This window comes from Myotis lucifugus, unplaced genomic scaffold, assembly GCF_000147115.1.
Source record: "Myotis lucifugus unplaced genomic scaffold, Myoluc2.0 scaffold_737, whole genome shotgun sequence".
Lineage (NCBI taxonomy): Eukaryota > Metazoa > Chordata > Mammalia > Chiroptera > Vespertilionidae > Myotis > Myotis lucifugus.
In genome coordinates, this window is record NW_005871785.1 from 161,332 (window position 1) to 179,031 (window position 17,700).

The following is a 17,700-nucleotide window of genomic DNA, read 5'->3' on the forward strand; positions in this document are numbered from 1 at the left end:
CTGACACCCTGGGGGACCTCAGCCCAGCCTCTGCCCTCTCTGGGCCTCAGTTTCCCCAAAGATGCTCAGAAGGGGCCAAGCAAGTTCATCTTGCAAGTACTTCCGGGATCTCACCGTCCCCTGCATCCCTCCCTAACCCCTCATGCCACACCTGCTCTGCCCTTTCCTGGTTGAAGTTGGCGCTGCAATTTCAGGGGGGAAGTTGGTCCCCATTACTTCTTGATGCACTTAGTGCATAGCAGGGGCTTGAAACATTTTTGTTGAGTGATTGACTGAATGAATGAAAACATGAATAAAGTGGGTGGATGAAAAGCAGATTTTTAACTCCATAAAGTGATCTGGAGGTCAGGGGTCAAGGGAATGGGGGCTCGAGGCCAGTGCTCTTCTCCAAAACCTGGGACGTAAGCACAGGGTCATCTCATGGGTATACCAAGGAGCCTCTGAGTGCTCTTGAAAAGGGCATAACAACGTGAGATCAGAATGATGGGGGGTGGAGGAAGACCATCTGTCCTGGGGTGAGCGTCCTCTTTCCATGAGGGGTTTAGAGTGGGGTGTCTCTACCCCAGCGCTATTGACATTTGGGGTCAGCTCATTCTCTGTGGGGGCCGTCCTTGTATCTGTGGGGTTGGAGCAGTATCCCTGGCCTCCATCCTTCGGATGCCAGGAACACTTCCAGTCACGACAGCCACAGAATCTGAGACATCACCCAGTATCCGCTGGAGGCAGAATGGCCCCACAGGGCGAAGCCCTGACAGCGAGGATCTGAGGTCAGACAGCCAGGCCCCCCTCTTGTTGGTCAGGCTGTCACTTGACCCGCCTGGCCTCGGTTTTCTCAGCTGTAAAATGCGCACGTGAATGTCACATGTAACATGATATTGGCGTGAAGCAAGCACTCAGTAAAAGTGACCCAGCAGCCTCATTTCCATGGACTCAGTCCATTCATCCTATAGATAATGGCACTGCGATCAGGTGGCAGGGAGTGTAGGGACTCAGCATGTCCCCCAGCTCCAGGATGTCACCTCCAGGCCACTTGTCTGATTGCCAAACGGTGCCCCAGTCAGCAAGTCCTCCTGAGTAACTGCAGCCACAAACCGCCCCCTGCGTGTGTGTGTGTGTGTGTGTGTGTGTGTGCGCTCATGCGCCAGTAGGGAACTTATTTATGTTTTTTTCTATGACCCATTAAAACTAATACACAGCTATTCAAAAAATGTTTGACCTTGTTCTACCTAAAATCAACTTCTGTGCTGGCAGCTGAACGTTACATAGATAAAGACTGTCTGAAGTACCAAGTGGGTCTTCAGCAGAGGTTTATTGCTTTGGTAGCATTTGGGGACCCTTGAGGAGCCGATCATGGCTGACTGGGGTATCCAGACTAGTATTTTGGGGGAAACTGCAGTTGGGAGGAGTGAGAAGACACTTTTGGGGGCCTCAAAGGCTTTGATTATACTGTCTGTCTTTTTCACTTGACAAACTCTTATTCAACATTCAAAACCCCATTGTCCAGCCAGTGTGGTGGTTGAGCCTCGACCTATGAACAAGAGGGTCACGGTTCGACTCCCGGTCAGGGCACATGCCCAGGTTGGGGGCTCGATCCCCAGTAGGGAGCGTGCGGGAGGCAGTCGATCAATGATTCTCTCTCATCATTGATATTTCCAACTCTCTTCCCCTCTCCCTTCCTCTCTGAAATAAAGAAAAATATATTTAAAAAATATTTTTTTATTGATTTTTTACAGAGAGGAAGGGAAAGGGATAGAGAGTTAGAAACATTGATGGGAGAGAAACATCGATCAGCTGCCTCCTGCACACTCCCTACTGGGGATGTGCCCGCAACCAAGGTACATGCCCTTGACTAGAATCAAACCTGGGATCCCCCAGTCCGCAAGCCAACGCTCTATCCATTGAGCCAAACCGGTTAGGGCAGTAAAAATATATTGAAACAAAAACAAACCCAGCTGCAAAGCCCCCTCTTCCAGGAAGCCTTCCCTGATCTCCCAATTTCCTTTCTGCTTCACCCCTTTCCCTAAGTCTAGGGTTTCCCTCTGCACAGTCTTGGCTGGATGAGGCTGGGAAGAGGTGTCTACACCCAGATCTGCCCTTTCAACCTTGGGGTGAGGTGGGGTTCTGAATGAGCTGAGCCTTAGGGAGGGTTTTTGTGTATTTTTTTTTTTTTAAGCAGAAAGGAATGTGGGTGGAGCCACCACCAGCTCCACCCATGCAGGTGGCTTCCTCCCTCTCTCCCCCCGGGGTGTAAGGAAACCGGGTCCCTGAGGGTGAGGCCAGCCCAGGTGAAGAGAAGGAAGTCCGACCTTTACTCTCAGGAGTCAGGAATTTCCTCCCACCCGCCCTCTCCTCCTGGGGGCCGGCCCGGTGCTGGGTGTGAGATCAGAGCCAGGCCCCGGTGCTGATGCCTCTCTGGGCCTCAGTTTCCACCTATGACCTGGGGTTAACCTCCTGGAGATGGGGCGACTCGAGGAAGACCCGCGCCCTATGCTCCCGAGGTCTCTAGCTTCGGATCTATAGGCCTACTAACTGCTGAACCTCAACAGGTGCTTGTTTCACGGATAGAAAACCCCATCAAGTAGCGGCTCTGTTCCGAACGCGGCCAGTGATCCCTGCCGGGTCTTCCTGGCGGCCGTGCCTGGCTGGCCTCCGGCCTGGGCCGGTAGCAGCGCTTAGCTGGATGGAAAACCCGCCCCGGAGCGCCCGCCCAGGGCCTGGACCCGGCGGCGTGCGGCGGGCGGGGGGTGGGGGGTGAGGGTGAAGGCGGTCACCTCGGCATCCCGAAGGCGTGCGCGCGGGGGCGGGGCCCCGGGGAGGCCGAGGAGGAAGGCCGGCAGGTGCCGCCCGAGCGGCGGGGCGGCGGGAGAAGGGCGATCGCTGGGCACCCACTCCGCCGCGAACCCCCACCCCCTCCCTCACCCCCGGGTGGGGACCGATTGACGGCTCCCAGGCTCGCCGGGGGCAGGGGCGCTGGAGAGCCCCGAGTGGACCATGGCGGTGAGATTCCAGGCGAGTAGCCCGCCGAGGGCGGAGGGGGAGGGCATGGAGCCGAGGTGGGGCTGATCGCCGGGACCCCTGGCCACCCTCTGCCTGTGTAACAGGTGGGGAAACGGAGGCCCAGAGGCCGGCAGTGGCCAGCCCGAGGCTGCACAGCGAGACGCGTGGCGCCCCTCGACCCTAAAAGCTGCCTCCATGACCCCGCAGACCTGGGTTCAAATCCCAGCCTTTCTGTGTAACTGGGGCCCTGAGCCAGCGCCTCTCCTACCTCGTCCTTTAAAGGATGGAGAGCGGATTCCGAGAGGAAAGTGTCTTAGCTCCTGGCGGTAGTAGGTGCTCAGTACGTGTTTACAGCGGTTCCCCGGGTGTTGGAGGAAGTGAGTGGTGGGACTGGGCAGTGACCTCATGTGTGGGCTGGGTGGCTTGGTGGATGCGGGGAGGCTGCTGGGAAGGGAACCACCGCATACTGTGTTCCTACTGTATACAGAGCCCTTAACTTGCATGAACCCACAGAGATAAGGGTCAGGGGTCGAGAACCCCCTTTACACTCAAGTCACTGGACTGGACTGGAGGCAGGGGGTCCCTGTGTCTCTATTTGGGGGGACTTCACCTTCCAGGATGGAGCTTGAATTGACTCACGTGCACAGTACTGGGTTTTAGTACACAGGCCTGGAGGGGTAAACTGAGGTCGGAGGGGTAAACTGAGGCCTCAGGAGGTACGTGGCTCACCGAGGCCGCACACTGGTCTGGGCTTTAGGGCACGAGAGAGTTCTGGTCCCCTACACCTTCCAAGCGGCAGGAACGCTCCCAGAATCCCCTCACCAACTGAGTATTTGGCACCCCCACCCCCCATTGTTCCTGGAGGTGGGGGCGGAGACGGGGAGAGACACCTGCAGCCTGGGAGCCACTGGCCTGGGGCTGTTCGACTTGGTAGGACCTGTCCCTCTGGTTGTCTCTCCTCTCTGGTGTTTGCAGTGTTTGTGTCCAGAGCTGCATTTGGGCTGAGGGGGTGGGGGTGGGGGATGGGATGGGAAAAGGTCCAGGCTCACCCCCTCCGGACCTCCCCTTGGTGTGTGTGTGGGGGTGGGGGGTGGGGGGGGCAGGGGCCTGGGGGGCCTAGGGACACTGGACCTATCTGGTTGGGTTTCTGGCTGAATCTGGCCATTATTCCACCTTTCACCCCTTCCTCAAACTCCACGGTGCCTATCCAGTGGGGACAATGCTGGGATCCCGGGGCGCCCAGTCCTGCCCACCAGGAGCCCTCAGACTGGAGCAGTGTAGGGAAGACAGGTGGACGGGACGTCCCAAGTTTCCATCATCAGGGGTGTGTGTGTGTGTGTGGGGGGGGCATTGAGGACTCATTTCCTGGAGGAAGAGACGGTAGCACTGGATAAATAGGAGTTTGCACCCTAGCCAGTTTGGCTCAGTGGATAGAGCATCGGCCTGCAGACTGAAGGGTCCTGGGTTCGATTCCAGTCAAGGGCACATGCCCGGGTTGTGGGCTTGATCACCAATGTGGGATGTGCAGGAGGCAGCCAATCCATGATTCTCTCTCATCATTGATGTTTCTATCTCTCTCTCTCCCTCTTCCTTCCTCTCTGAAATCAATAAAAATATATTATTTTTTTTTTAAATGGGAGTTTGCTAGGAGTGCAGCATGGGAAGGAGGGCCCAGGAGGTGCTGAGTCACCGAGTACCCAGAGAGACACCCAAGAGGAAAGAGCAGGCATTTCCAAACTGATGACCAAACAGGGTAGTTTAAGATGGTTTTGGATGCTGTGAATAAAACGTAACAAATAAAACAGGGAGGAGTGATAGGGTGCCAGGGAAGACGGGCTAACCAAGGGGGGCTCCCTGAGGAGGTGGCATTGGATCTGAGACCCAAGTGGCAGGAGCCAGCCTTGTGCCAATCCTGAGAGGGTGTCCCAGGCATAGACCTGCCTGGATGAGGCTGGAGGGGGTGTCTGCACCCAGAGCTGCACTTTCAACCTTGGGGTGAGATGGGATTCTAACCAAGTGAGCTCCCCAGCCAGGGCAAAGGTTTGGAGGTGAACCCAGCTGAGGTGGGCTGAGGGGTTAGGCTTGACCCCCTGAAGGCCTCCAGTATCCATGCAGGTGAACCTACACAGGCAGAGACAAACCTGGGCCACGTGCACCTGCACCTGCCCCCGCCCCAGGGACTCTGGTTCCCTAGGGGCTGTTTTTTTTTTTAAAAGCATATTTTTATTGATTTCAGAGAGGAGGAGAGAGATAGAAACATCAATGATGAGAGAGAATCATTGATCGGCCGCCTCCTGCATGCCCCACACTGGGGATCGAGCCGGAAACCCCGGGCATGTGCCCTGACAGGGAATCGAACCATGACCTCCTGGTTCATAGGTTCATGCTCAATCACTGAGCCCACTGGCTGGGCCCTGGGGGCTGTTTTGTTAAAATAAAGGTAAGAAATCAAAATTATGGGGGGCCATTTAATGACACAAAGTATAAAATCATAGCAAGTAAAAAGATTCTGTTTTGAAAAATAAGTTCAGAAGAAAAAAATTAACCAGGTGGGTAAGAGCAAGGTGGGGTAGCTCAGTTGGGAGAGCATCATCCTGACATGCCAAGGTTGCAGGTTTGATCCCTGGTCAAGGCACATACAAGAGTCAACCAATGGCCCAGGCCGGGTGGCTCAGTTGGTTGAGCATTGACCCAGGAACCAAAAGGTTACTGGTTCATTCCTGGTTAGGGCACATGCCCGGGTTGCAGGCTCGATCCCTAGTGTGGGGTGTGCAGGAGGCAGCCGATCAATGATTCTCTGTCATCATTGATGTTTCTATCTCTCTCTTCCTCTCTGAAATTGATAAAACATATTTAAAAAAAGAATTACCAATGAATGCATAAATAAGTGGAACAACAAATCGATGTTTCTCTAAAATCAATTTAAAAAAAAAAGTGAGCACGTGGGGCAGGCTACCAAGGTTCATGGGTGGAAAGTCGCTGAACACCTCTGCACCCCCCTCTCCTCCCCTGTAAGAGGCAGAGCAGCAGTCCCACTTCCTACGTCATTCAGGATGAATGAATGGGTACGCGGACAGTGCTCGCCGGCAGCCAGCACTGAACAGTGTTGCTTATTAAAATGATGCAAAGAAAGGCCATGATTATTACTTCTCACAATAACTGCCATCTCCCCAGGCCCTAGGCTCCCTCTGTCTCCGGGCTCCCCGCCCACACCTCAGCCCTGAGTGATGGTGGCAGGGGTGGAGGTGCCCGTTTTGAAGATAAGGAAGCTGAGGCTGGGAGAGGCAGCACCACAGCCCATAAAAGGCAGGCAAGGGATTTGAGCCTTGGTTGTGAGCGCTGACCTGCTCCTGGTAACTGCAGGGCCAAGAGTGAGGCCCCGTCCCCATCTTTGCTGCTGTCCCCCGTCCTGCCTCCTCTTTCCCACTCTTAGAGCCAGGAAGGCTGCTTTCCTGGGAACCTAGAAGGAAAGTCACTGGAGTGCAGCTGGGAGGGGTCTGAGGCATGCACTGTGCCAAACTGGGGAGGGGAGTCATTTTTTCAAGACCCCCAGGGAGAAGGGCAGCCTGGCAGAAGGTAGGGGATGGGTGGGGGCTGGCTTCTGCCCGGGCTCCATGTCCCCCCGTTCTCCCAGGGTCTCCTGGCCTGGGAACTTGCACTCTAGAGCTGTATTCTCAGCTGTATCATGAAAGTCACAGAAACCACATCCCCCAGCCCCACCTCCATCAGTTCGGTTGTCTTGGCAAGTGACTCTGCCTCTCTGTGACTCAGTTTCCCCATCGGTGATATAAGATGATAGAATTTCCTCTTCAATAAATGGATTAAACGGGAAAGTACATGTAAAGTGCCTGGCACAGCCTGACTGGCATGACTCAGCAGTTGAGTGTTGACTTATGAACCAGGAGGTCACGGTTCAATTCCGGTCAAGGGCACATGCCGGGGTTGCGGGCTCCATCCCCACTGGGGAGCGTGCAGGAGGCAGCCGATCAATGATTCTCTCTCATCATTGATGTTTCTATCTCTCTCTCCCTCTCCCTTCCTCTCTGAAATCAATAAAAATATATTAAAGTAAATAAATACATAAAGTGCCTGGCACAAAGGAAGCATGTCATTCATTCAGTAAATAGTTATGGAATCTCTGCTGTGATCCAGGCACTCAGGACTCCACTGTGAACAAGATAAAAATCTCTGCCCTCCGGAGCCAGTATTCTAGAGGAGGAGATAGACAGTGAGCAGATAAAAACCTAGGGATGGTCAAGGGGTCACAAGTACTATGAAATAGAACAGTGTATCAGGGAAAGGCACAGACGGTGGTCTGCTGTGGGGCAGGAGGGGGTTATAGTACTAAACAGGGTGGTTGGGAGGCCACACCAAGGAGGTGACATTTGAGCTGAGACCTGAAGGAGGTGAGGGAGTCAGGTGGAGGGAATAGCATGTGCAAAGGTCCTGGGGGCAGGAACCCGCCTGGCATGTTGGAGGAACAGCGAGGCCTGCATAGCTGGAGCAGAGTGCGCTCCCCCTGCCTGGCAGGCCTTGTTCGATCCCCCCAGGGATGGAGCAAGACCTTCCAGGGGGAATGGTACCAAAAACTCACCTTTTTCTTTGCTCCCAATACAATTTGGTTCACTTAACACGGAGTTTCTCATTTTTGGCACTACCAGCATTTGTGTCTGGACCATTCTCTATGGTGAGGCTAAGGATTATGAGGGTGTTGAACAGCATCCTTGGCCTTCATACACTCAATGCCAGGAGCATCCCCAGTTTTGACAACCACTAATATCTCCAGACATCTCTGAATAATTTCTGGTTGAGAACCATGGACTTAAACCCATTTTGCAGATTGAAAAACTGAGGTCTCAAGAGAGGTAGCTACTTGTTCACAGGCTTAAACCATGGGAATGTCAGATCAGGGCTCCCCACTGAGGGCTGGGGGACCTCCAAATACTCCAACGGGTGTGCTGTGACCTCACGCCCACCACCCCTGTTCCCTTTGTGCCAGGTGTTGGACATGGAGGAGCTGACCATCTGGGAACAGCACACGGTTACCGTCTGCAAGGTGAGGCCTCCCTCTCCCTGAGGGGGTGCTGTGGGCATGGCAGTGTGGTCTCCGTGGGAGAACCTTTGTCCTGGAGGGAAGCAAAAGCTCATTCTGCCTCTGCCTCCCCCTCAGGACCCCCGCCGGGGCTTCGGCATTGCGATCTCTGGCGGTCATGACCGGCCTGGTGGACCCGTGTTTGTGTCCGACGTGGTGCCCGGAGGGCCGGCTGAGGGCAGGCTGCAGTGAGTATCAAGGCAGCCCAGGTTTGGGCACATGGAGAGGAGGGGCCTGTGTGGGCCGGAGCGAGGAGGCTGGACAGTGCCTGGTGCCTTCCAGCTCTGTCACAGGGTGTGAGCTGTGGGGCCGGCAGCAGGACAGTCGGTGAGTGGCCCTCGCTCTCCCAGAGGCACTTCCTGGGCCTCTGATGCTGTTCCTGGGTCAGAGTGGCCCCAGGCTGCTCCAGGACCAAACAGTCCCCTGGAAACCTCTTTTAATTTTTCAATTACAGTTGACATTCAATATTTTACTAGTTTCAGGTTTACAGCATAATGGTTATACATTTATATAACTTACAAAGGGATCCCCCCCATAAGTCTAGTACACACCAGACACCATGCATAGTTATTACAATATTTTTCTAAATATAAGTTGTTGTTTTTTAAATATTTTTATTGATTTTTAGAGAGAGAGGAAGGCAGAGGGAGAGAGAGAGAGAAACATCGATGTGTGAGAAACATCGATCGGCTGCCTCCTGCACGCCCCCTACTGGGATGAAGCCGGCAACCCAGGCCTATGCCCAGAACGGCCGGCAACCTTTCGGAGCACCGGACAACACCCAACCAACCGGGCCACGGCGGTCTGGGCCAGTTATTACAATATTGTTGGCTGTAAGCCCTGTGCTCGCTTTACATCCTCGTGACCTGGAAACCTCTCTTTGCCTGAGGGAAGGGGAACCAGTGTGCTGAGCCCTGAGGGGCAGGAGGCTCCTGGGAGGAATTGGGAAAATGGTTCTGGGTCCGAGTGGCTGACGGGTGAAATGGCTCAGCCCAGAATCTGCGACCAACTTCACAGAAAGAAAGAATATGAAACACAGGCTGGGAGAGAGAAAAGCAGGAAGAGGGAGCTGAGAGAAACAGTAAGGAGGTGATGGAGGTGCCAGTTGTAATCCCAACTTCCCTTCTATGATGGTATTGTATGATTATAGTGGGTTCTGTGAGCCCCTATTGTACAGATGAGCAAACTGAGGCCCAGAAGGATAAATGTCTCTGTGAGCCTGGGGACACCAGTGAATGAGACCAGGGGGTGCCTTCCCCGAAGGTGGCCACTGGGGGGGCACCAGGGGCCCTCGGGACAGGCCTGGGGAGAGGGGCTCCTATGGGAGGCCTCCTCCCTGAGACCCGACTGTTCCCTCAGGACGGGGGACCAGATTGTCATGGTGAACGGGGTGTCCATGGAGAATGTCAACTCCACCTTTGCGATTCACATACTCAAGACCTGCACCAAGCTGGCCAACATTGTGAGTGGGGGCCGGGTGGGAGCGGTAGCCCCTGGCTCAGGGGCACCTCTGCCCCCCGCTGAGCCCCCCTGGTTCTGGGACACAGGGGCGGTATGCGTATGAGCAAATAGGGTCTTGTTCCCATTTCACAGCTTGGATGTGGAGGCCCAGGGTGGCTGGGGTCCCCCAGGGCCAGCCGGTGGATGGGACAGATCATGAGCTGGTTGCCCCTCCACCTCCTCTGATAGACCGTGAAGCGTCCCCGGAAAATCCAGCTGCCCAGCACCAAGGCCAGCCCCTGTGGCCCAGGACACCAGGACTCAGACGAAGACGGGCCCTGGCGGCTTGAGGACGCTAACCATGGCCGGGGCTACGAGGGTGACACGTCCAGTGGCTCCGGCCGCTCCTTGGGAGAGCGCTCCCACCGGCCCAGGGCAGGCCGCCGGAGCCGGGCCGGCAACCATGGGAGCAGAAGCCCGGGTGGGGGCTCCGAGGTCAGAGGCCTGGCCCTGATGTCCGGCTTCAAGAGGCTGCCACGGCAGGACGTCCAGATGAGGCCACTGAAGTCCGTGCTGGTGCGGAGGAGGGAGAGTGAAGGTGAGCCGGCAGCGGGAGTGCTCATGGCAGTGGGGCTTGGGGTCCCCTTCCTGTGTGTGGTCAGCAAGAGAACGGCCCCAAAGACATCTCCTTCCTGGTCCCAGGGCCTGTGGACATGTCAGCTCGCGTGGTAAAGGGACTTGGCAGATGGTTCAGCTCAGGCCTCTGAGACGGGGATGGCCCTGGATTCTCCAGGGAGCCCAGGGTCATCACAAAGGTCCTCGTAAGAGGGAGGCAGGAGTGAGCGTCAGAGATGGAAGAGGCGGCGCTGCTGGCTGTGAAGACGGAGGAGGGGCCACGGAGGCAGAAATGCGGTGCCTCTAGGAGCTGGAAAAGGCTGGAGACGACTCTCTGGAGCCTCGTGCAGTGACATCAGAGTCCCTGCAGTGACACTGTGTGTCCTGTTAGGGCGTCAGTATCAGAACAGCCCCAGAATGACTGGGAGGGAGCCAAGCCGGACCCTTCCTGTGGGACAGCAGCCCTGAGAGCGGGAAGGCCAAGGGCAGGCAAGAAGGCTGAGCTCTGAGAGGACCCGGCAGCCCAGACCCCAGGCCCTGCCTCAGTTTCCCTCCTCTCCCCACAGAGTTTGGGGTCAAACTAGGAAGTCAGATCTTCATCAAGCACATCACGGATTCGGGCCTGGCTGCCCAGAACGGGGGGCTGCAGGAAGGAGACCTTGTCCTACAGGTGAGCCCAGGCGGCGGCGGCTTCTTCTTCTTCTTCTTCTTCTTCTCCTCCTCCTCCTCCTCCTCCTCCTCCTCCTCCTCCTCCTTCTTCTTCTTCTTCTTCTTCTTCTTCTTCTTCTTCTTCTTCTTCTTCGTCTCCACATTCTTCTTCTTCTCCTTCTTCTTCTTCTTCTTCTTCTTCTTCTTCTTCTTCTTCTTCTTCTTCTTCTAAAAAATATATTTTTATTGATCTCAGAGAGGAAGGGAGAGGGAGAGAGAGAGAGAGAAACATCAATGATGAGAGAGAATCATTGATCGGCTGCCTCCTGCACGCCCCACACTGGGGATCGAGCCCGCAACCCGGTCATGTGCCCTTGACCGGGATTGAACCCAGGACCCTTCAGTCCGCAGGCTGATGCTCTATCCACTGAGCCCAACCAGCTGGGGCTGAGCCCAGGCTTCTTGTTGGGGGCTTGGGATAGGGAGACCAAGGCCAGAGGTGATCAGTGGCACTGAGTCACAGGTCAAGTTCAGCAGAGCTGACCTGGAACCATTTGACTTCTGTATTGTTGCCAGTTTCCCAAAAGTTGGAGATGGCTTTCCCCTCTTCTCCCCTCCACCCCGTCTGCTACTAATCCACTGACAAATGTTAGTTTCTAGTACCCCCTTTGGGTTGGCTGTTTCTAGTATCAGAATCACTGGTCAGCTGGCTACAGCTCTGATTTCCAGACCTGCCTTACGTGGTTGGTGCTAATGGGAGCCCAGGCTTAGAGGAGCAGCTCTGCCTTACGACGCTGCTCCTGAACATCTGTTTGATGCCTAGTGTTTGACTTCCAAGCCAATTCCAGTTGATTGCTTCTAGAATCTCCTCAGAGTAATCTACTTCTAGTGATGACCCTGAGGCATTGTCTGTTTCTAGTGGTTTGGGGCCAACACTAGAAACAGCTTTGTGGGGGACTAGAACTCACAATCCCCAGGGTCACTGAAAGCAGACACTCCCGAGGGAGAAAGTTAGAAAAGAATTCTCGGTGTGAGTGGAAATGATGTCAGTCCTCACTGGAAACTGAGTTTCTAATCTGCCTCTAGATGTTTGTTTCCAGTACCTCCTCGAGTACCTTACAGTATCATCTCCCTCTCTTCTAATTAGACTCATTTCTAATACGTGTTCATAGTGTCTCATAAGAAAGTTCCCCTTCTAGGGAGAGGACAGAGCCAACCTGTTTCCAATTTCCTCTAGCTCCTTAGAAAGTTGTCTGTTTCTAGAATCTTGTGGAAGTTAGCTCTTGGTATAGACGGCCCTCGCAGCAGGAATCCAGTTGTGTCATTTTCTCTTGAGATGTCTGTTTTCAGTAACCCCGCTGACAGCGCGTCTCTAGTCTTCCCACCAAGATATCTGTTTCCAGTATGCCCCTATCGCTCATTAACTCACATTCTCTCTTCCTTCCCGGTCCCTTTTAGATCAACGGGGTGTCCAGCGAGAATCTGTCGCTGAGTGACACACGGCAACTGATCGAGAAATCGGAAGGGAAGCTGACTCTGCTGGTGCTCAGGGACCGAGAGCAGTTTCTGGTGAACATCCCGCCAGCTGTCAGTGACAGTGACAGCTCCCTCCTGGAGGGTGAGGGGCCAGGAGGCAGGCCCTGGGGGAAGGGACTGAATGAAGGGCAGAGCCAAGGGGTCAATGAGCCTGCCCCACGAGCCTTAGAGAGGGACAGGAGCTTGCTGAAGACCGCACAGCAAGTCAGGACTGGAGTTACCTGGCTGAGCCTGACTCTGGTCTAGGTCCCTTTGCTTAGAGGGGCCTTGATGTTCCCCTCTATGAAATGGGTCCACTCTGGAAGGCGTGACTGTGGCTGATGGGTGCCCTCTCTCCCACAGACATCTCAGACCTCTGCTCAGAACTGTCTCAGGCGCCACCATCCCATGTCCCACCACCCCCCCAGCACAGGCAGCGGAGTCCTGACACCGACCGGACCAACTCCCCCGTGTACGTACCCCCATTGGCCAGAATGGTTGAACAGGAGGGGAACATGGGCATATCTTTTCCAACTGGGGGTAGCCTTGAGGGTGTAGTCCTGTAGCCTGCCTGGAGGAGGCCTCCCTGTCCACATAGAGCCTTTCTTGCCCACAGTAGTGGCTTTTGCTTCTCGGGTACTAGGAGAACCAGATGTGGATCGACTTAAAGCAGAAGTAACCAGATTTCGTAATGCATCCTAGAAGACTTCAAAAGGCACAAGCCCTTTGACCCAGCAAGGCCCTTTTAGGGATTTCTCTTGGGGGCAAAATAGCCATGGATATACTAGTATTCTGGGACTGGAGGATGCTGGTTTATTATGATGATGTTTATAAAAGGAACAATTGGAATTAATTTGTATTAGTCTCCTGTGGCGGCTGTAACAAAGTGCCCCGAAAAGGGTAGCTTAGGACAATAGAAATTCATTGTCTCAGTTTTGGAGGCTGAGAGTCCCAGATCAGGATGTTAGCAGGCTGTGCTCCCTCTAAGGGTTCCAGGGAGACGCTGTTCCAGGCCTCTCTCCAGCTTCTGAAGGCCTCTGGCTTTCCTAGGCTCCCACGCAGCCGCCTCCTCCCTGAGTGTCTTCATGTTGTCTTCCCTCCATGTGTGTCTGGATCTGTGTCCACATTTTCCTGTCTCATAAGGACACCAGTCATATAGGGCTAGGGGCCCACCCTGCTCCACTATGACCTCTTCTTTCCTGATGATATCTACGACAATCTCATTTCCAAATACCATCATGTTCTGGGATGTTGAGGGTTAGGACTTCAACACATGGATTTTGAGGGGACACAATTCCATGGCTAAAATACATACACGCTCAATACTTGGAGTGTATTTAGATATTAGACACCTCACTTACACTTTCAGCACTCTGAGAAGTGGGGGTTGCATCTGTTATCTATGGCTGTATAAATTAATCCCAAATCTAGCCGCTTGAAACAATAGTAAGTATTTATTATCTCCCATCATGTCCGAGAGTCAGGAATTGGGGGCGGCTGAGCTGAGTGGCTCTACTTTGTAATCTCATGAGGTCACAGTCGAGATGTGTCCAGGGCTCCAGGCTTTCGGGGTGGATGGTCCACTTGCAGGCTCACTCCCAGGGCTGTTGGCAGGAGGACTCAGAGCCTCACCAGGCGGGCATGTCCTTATGGCTCCCCAGAGCGAATGACCGAAGAGAGCGTAGGCGAACCTAATCTCAGATGTGTCACACCTTCACTCCCACTGTGTTCTGCTGGTCACACAGGCCAACCGTGGTTCAGTGCAGAAGGGAGACGACAGCAGGCCGCAACTACTAGGAGGTGGGGGTCTCTGGGACCATCTCAGAGGCCAGAGGAGGCCCAGCCCAAGGCCCCAACGCTTACTCCATTGTTGCCTCCTTAGGGTGCTAATTAACAACAACAAAAGGAGACGATGCCTGTGCGTACTGAGCCCATAGCAAATGCTCATGGTGTGTCTTTTTAAAAAATATATTGTTTTATTGATTTCAGAGAGGGAGGGAGGGAGAGAGAGAGAGAGAGAGAGAGAGAGAGAGAAACATCAATGATGAAAGAGAATCATTGATCGGCTGCCTCCTGCACACCCCCTACTGGGGATCGAGCCCACAACCCAGGCATATGCCCTTGACCAGAATCGAACCTGGGACTTTTCAGTTCACAGGCTGACACTCTATCCACTGAGCCACATCGGCTAGGGCTCACTGTGTGTCTTTTCCACTCTTTACTATGATCATAATACATCCTTGCTTGGGAGTACTAGACAGCCATGAAAAAGGATGTCTGGGAGATTATATTTAAAAGGCCCAGCAAAATACACTTGGCGTCATGTGGGGTGAATGAACCACATGGTAGCATGACTCAGGGTTTGGGGCGACTTTTGTGTGGTCTTACTGGGCATTCCGCCTGCACACAGGCACATGGGTCCGAGGAGCTTGGCAGGTGTCTCTGATGCAGACGCCTTACTCTACGAATCTGTCCAGGACGTGTGGGGCGGGGAGTCTGGTATTTTCCAAGGGCAGCACTGGGGCTTGCAGGATGGATGCCGTAAATGCTAGCACATGGCCTGATCTCGATGTTCTTTCAAAGGTATATCCTTCCCCACACGCTTACCTGAAAGCATCTGAAAGGTGTGACAGTGGCTGGTCCCTGCTGACAGGGGGCTGGTTTTGCAGGGGACTCCTTTTCCTGCTGTGGTTTAACAGGAGACCAGAGACTGGAGACCGACACACAGACAATTACTTCTCTTGTTCTGGAGCCTGGGAGTCTGTGGTCGGGTGCAGCAGGGTCAGATTCTAGGTGGGCCTCTTCCTGGCCGGCAGACGGCCGCCTTTTCGCTGTGTCCTCACCTGGGGGAGAGGGTGCTCCCTGGTGTCTCTTATAAGGACACAAATGCCATCTGGGGCCCCACCCTCATCGCCTCAGCTAAACGTCGTCACCTCCCAATGTCCTGCCTCCTCACACAATCCCAGTAGAGGTCAGGGCTTCCGCATGTGGATTTGCAGGGGACACACACATTTAGTCCACAGCAACCTCTGGAACTTTCCGCTAATATTAAAGCAATAACATGACGAGTTGTCCCAGGTTCCTTTCACCTTGACCAGCCCTCCCTGGAGGCTTCACTCCACTCAGGCATCCCCAGGCTCAGGGAAGGAAACCGAGGCTCAGAGGGGGCGAGCCGTCGGTCTGCTATCACACCGCCACAGAAGGGCAGAACCAAGATTTGAATCTGAGTTCAGATAAACGACAGTTCTAAAAGTCACCCCTTGACATTCACCCCAACCTGTTCCCCACCAGGGAGAGCCCCCAGCTTCGGCGGAGAAGTTCTGTGGATTCCAGAACCACCTTGGAACCAGGTACACGGAGAGTGGGTGGTTGGTGACTCTGAGCACCTCTCCTCTGACTGTGTTAATCCCAAGTGGTGATGCTGAGCCAGGCAGAGTGGGAGAGCTGGCACGGGCCCGCAGGATCAGAGACAGCTCCCTGGGAAGGACGGAGGGCTGGGTGACGGCCCACCACGGGGTAGGGGCCCCCGTGGCAGAGGTCTGGTGGCTGGACCGGCCAGTGTGCTTGGGAAACAGGCCAGCTGCTCCCTTTCAGACACCCCCAGGCAAAGCAGCTACGACATCTACAGGGTGCCCAGCCGCCAGAGCATGGAGGACCGCGGGTACGTGCACTCGGAAAAGCCCACCGACGGGAAACTCCCACATCCGGGTCCCGTCCCAGGCTCAGTGTGTTGGTGGGACCATCGCGGGTCCTGCGCAGCTATTTGGGAGACTGAGGCCCAGAGGGAGCGGGGCTCTCCCAGGGATGCCCAGGGGACTGCCTCTCTGCCCCCTCTGGACGGACCTGCTCTGCCGCCCCTGCAGGTACAGCCCCGACTCGCGGGTGGTCCGCTTCTACAAGGGCACCAGCATCGGGATGAAGCTGGCTGGAGGCAACGACGTGGGCATCTTCGTGTCGGGGGTGCAGGAGGGCAGCCCGGCCGAGGAGCAGGGCATCCAGGAAGGAGATCAGATTCTGCAGGTGCTGGCGGTGGGCGTGTTGGCATGCTGGGCGACGCTCCCGCGTCTGTTACAGCCTGTGTCCTCCCCCGGGTCGGCTGAGAGCAGGTGTGGCCCACCGTCCGGGTCCGCATATTGTTGTCCTTGCCATAACCCTGGTGTCTGCGACCTGGGTACGGTCTGTGTCTATACATCTGTGTCCCGGTCACGAGCTGTGACTGTGGCTCTTTGGAGGGTCACAGCATTTCCACCCCTGTCACCATCGCCGTGATGGCCCACCACGCCTCGGTTATGTGTGTGCCACTTCCCGTTCCTGTGCCCCGGGTTCCGGTCAAGTCTTCCGTGTGTCTGATGCCCATGCTGCCACCGGCGATGCCTCCCTGCCCCCGTCAGCTGTCCCCCATCGCCGGGGCCCCTGAGTTGGGGGTGAGCTGTGCCCAGAGCTTCATCCCCTCCCCCTCCCCCAGTACAAATGCAGTGGCTTCAATCCACACAGATGCTGGAGGTCAGAAATGCATAACGAACGCTTTAGCCCTGGCTGGTTTGGCTCAGTGGATAGAGAGTCGGCCTGCAGACCAAAGGGTCCCGGGTTCGATTCCGGTCAAGGGCACGGACCTCGTTTGCAGGTTCCTCCCCCGCCCAGGCCCTTGTCAAGGCTCGTGCAGGAGGCAACCAATCGATGTGTTTCTCTCACATTGATGTCTTTCCCTCCTCCCTCCCCGGGCAGGTGAATGACGTGCCCTTCCGGAACCTGACTCGGGAGGAGGCTGTGCAGGTCCTGCTGGGGCTGCCACTGGGCGAAGAGGTGGAGCTGGTGACGCAGCGGAAGCAGGACAGTGAGTGGGGCCGGGACCCGCGCGTGGCCCAGCGGGAGGCCGGGTCCCCGGGGAGGGAAAGGTCCGGCAGCAAGCCCGCCGGCTCAGAGCCTCTCCCTGTCCGCAGTCTTCCGGAAGATGGTGCAGTCCCGTGTGGGCGACTCCTTCTACATCCGCACACACTTTGAGCTGGAGCCCAGCCCACCCTACGGCCTGGGCTTTACCCGCGGCGACGTCTTCCACGTGCTGGACACGCTGTATCCGGGCCCGGGGCAGGGCCACGCCCGCGGGGGCCAGTGGCTGGCGGTGCGCATGGGCCGTGACCTCCGGGAGCAGGAGCGCGGCATCATTCCCAACCAGAAGAGGTGGGGACCACTGCCACCCTCCGCCACCGCCCCCAGCCTCCATCTCCCCACTGTCACTTCTTAGCGATGTTGGGGGTCCAACCTGAGGCGATGCGCAGGCGGCTCAGGGCGTGCAGTCCCGCTCGTACAGGTCCCCCAGGGCTGCTGCAAAGCATCAGTACAAATGCAGTGGCTTCAATCCACACAGATGCTGGAGGTCGGAAATGCAAAACGAA

General features: G+C 55.6%; 1 protein-coding gene across 2 annotated transcripts in view; it reads left to right on the plus strand.

The window, feature by feature from the left end:
- TJP3 (tight junction protein 3) overlaps positions 1 to 17,700 on the plus strand; it is a 31,311-nt gene that overhangs the window by 5,371 nt on the left and 8,240 nt on the right. Inside the window, exons 1-13 of one of the 2 annotated variants that reach the window (XM_014447983.2) lie at positions 2,878 to 3,009; positions 7,997 to 8,053; positions 8,168 to 8,277; positions 9,449 to 9,551; positions 9,779 to 10,127; positions 10,711 to 10,814; positions 12,251 to 12,410; positions 12,671 to 12,779; positions 15,599 to 15,657; positions 15,902 to 15,968; positions 16,171 to 16,327; positions 17,033 to 17,141; positions 17,248 to 17,485. In XM_014447983.2, the coding sequence (XP_014303469.1) occupies positions 2,992 to 3,009; positions 7,997 to 8,053; positions 8,168 to 8,277; positions 9,449 to 9,551; positions 9,779 to 10,127; positions 10,711 to 10,814; positions 12,251 to 12,410; positions 12,671 to 12,779; positions 15,599 to 15,657; positions 15,902 to 15,968; positions 16,171 to 16,327; positions 17,033 to 17,141; positions 17,248 to 17,485 (1,640 nt within the window). In that variant the 5' untranslated portion in view covers positions 2,878 to 2,991. Of the gene's footprint in view, positions 1 to 2,877; positions 3,010 to 7,996; positions 8,054 to 8,167; positions 8,278 to 9,448; positions 9,552 to 9,778; positions 10,128 to 10,710; positions 10,815 to 12,250; positions 12,411 to 12,670; positions 12,780 to 15,598; positions 15,658 to 15,901; positions 15,969 to 16,170; positions 16,328 to 17,032; positions 17,142 to 17,247; positions 17,486 to 17,700 lie in introns of those variants that run through there. The other variant, XM_014447984.2, reaches the window with a different exon arrangement.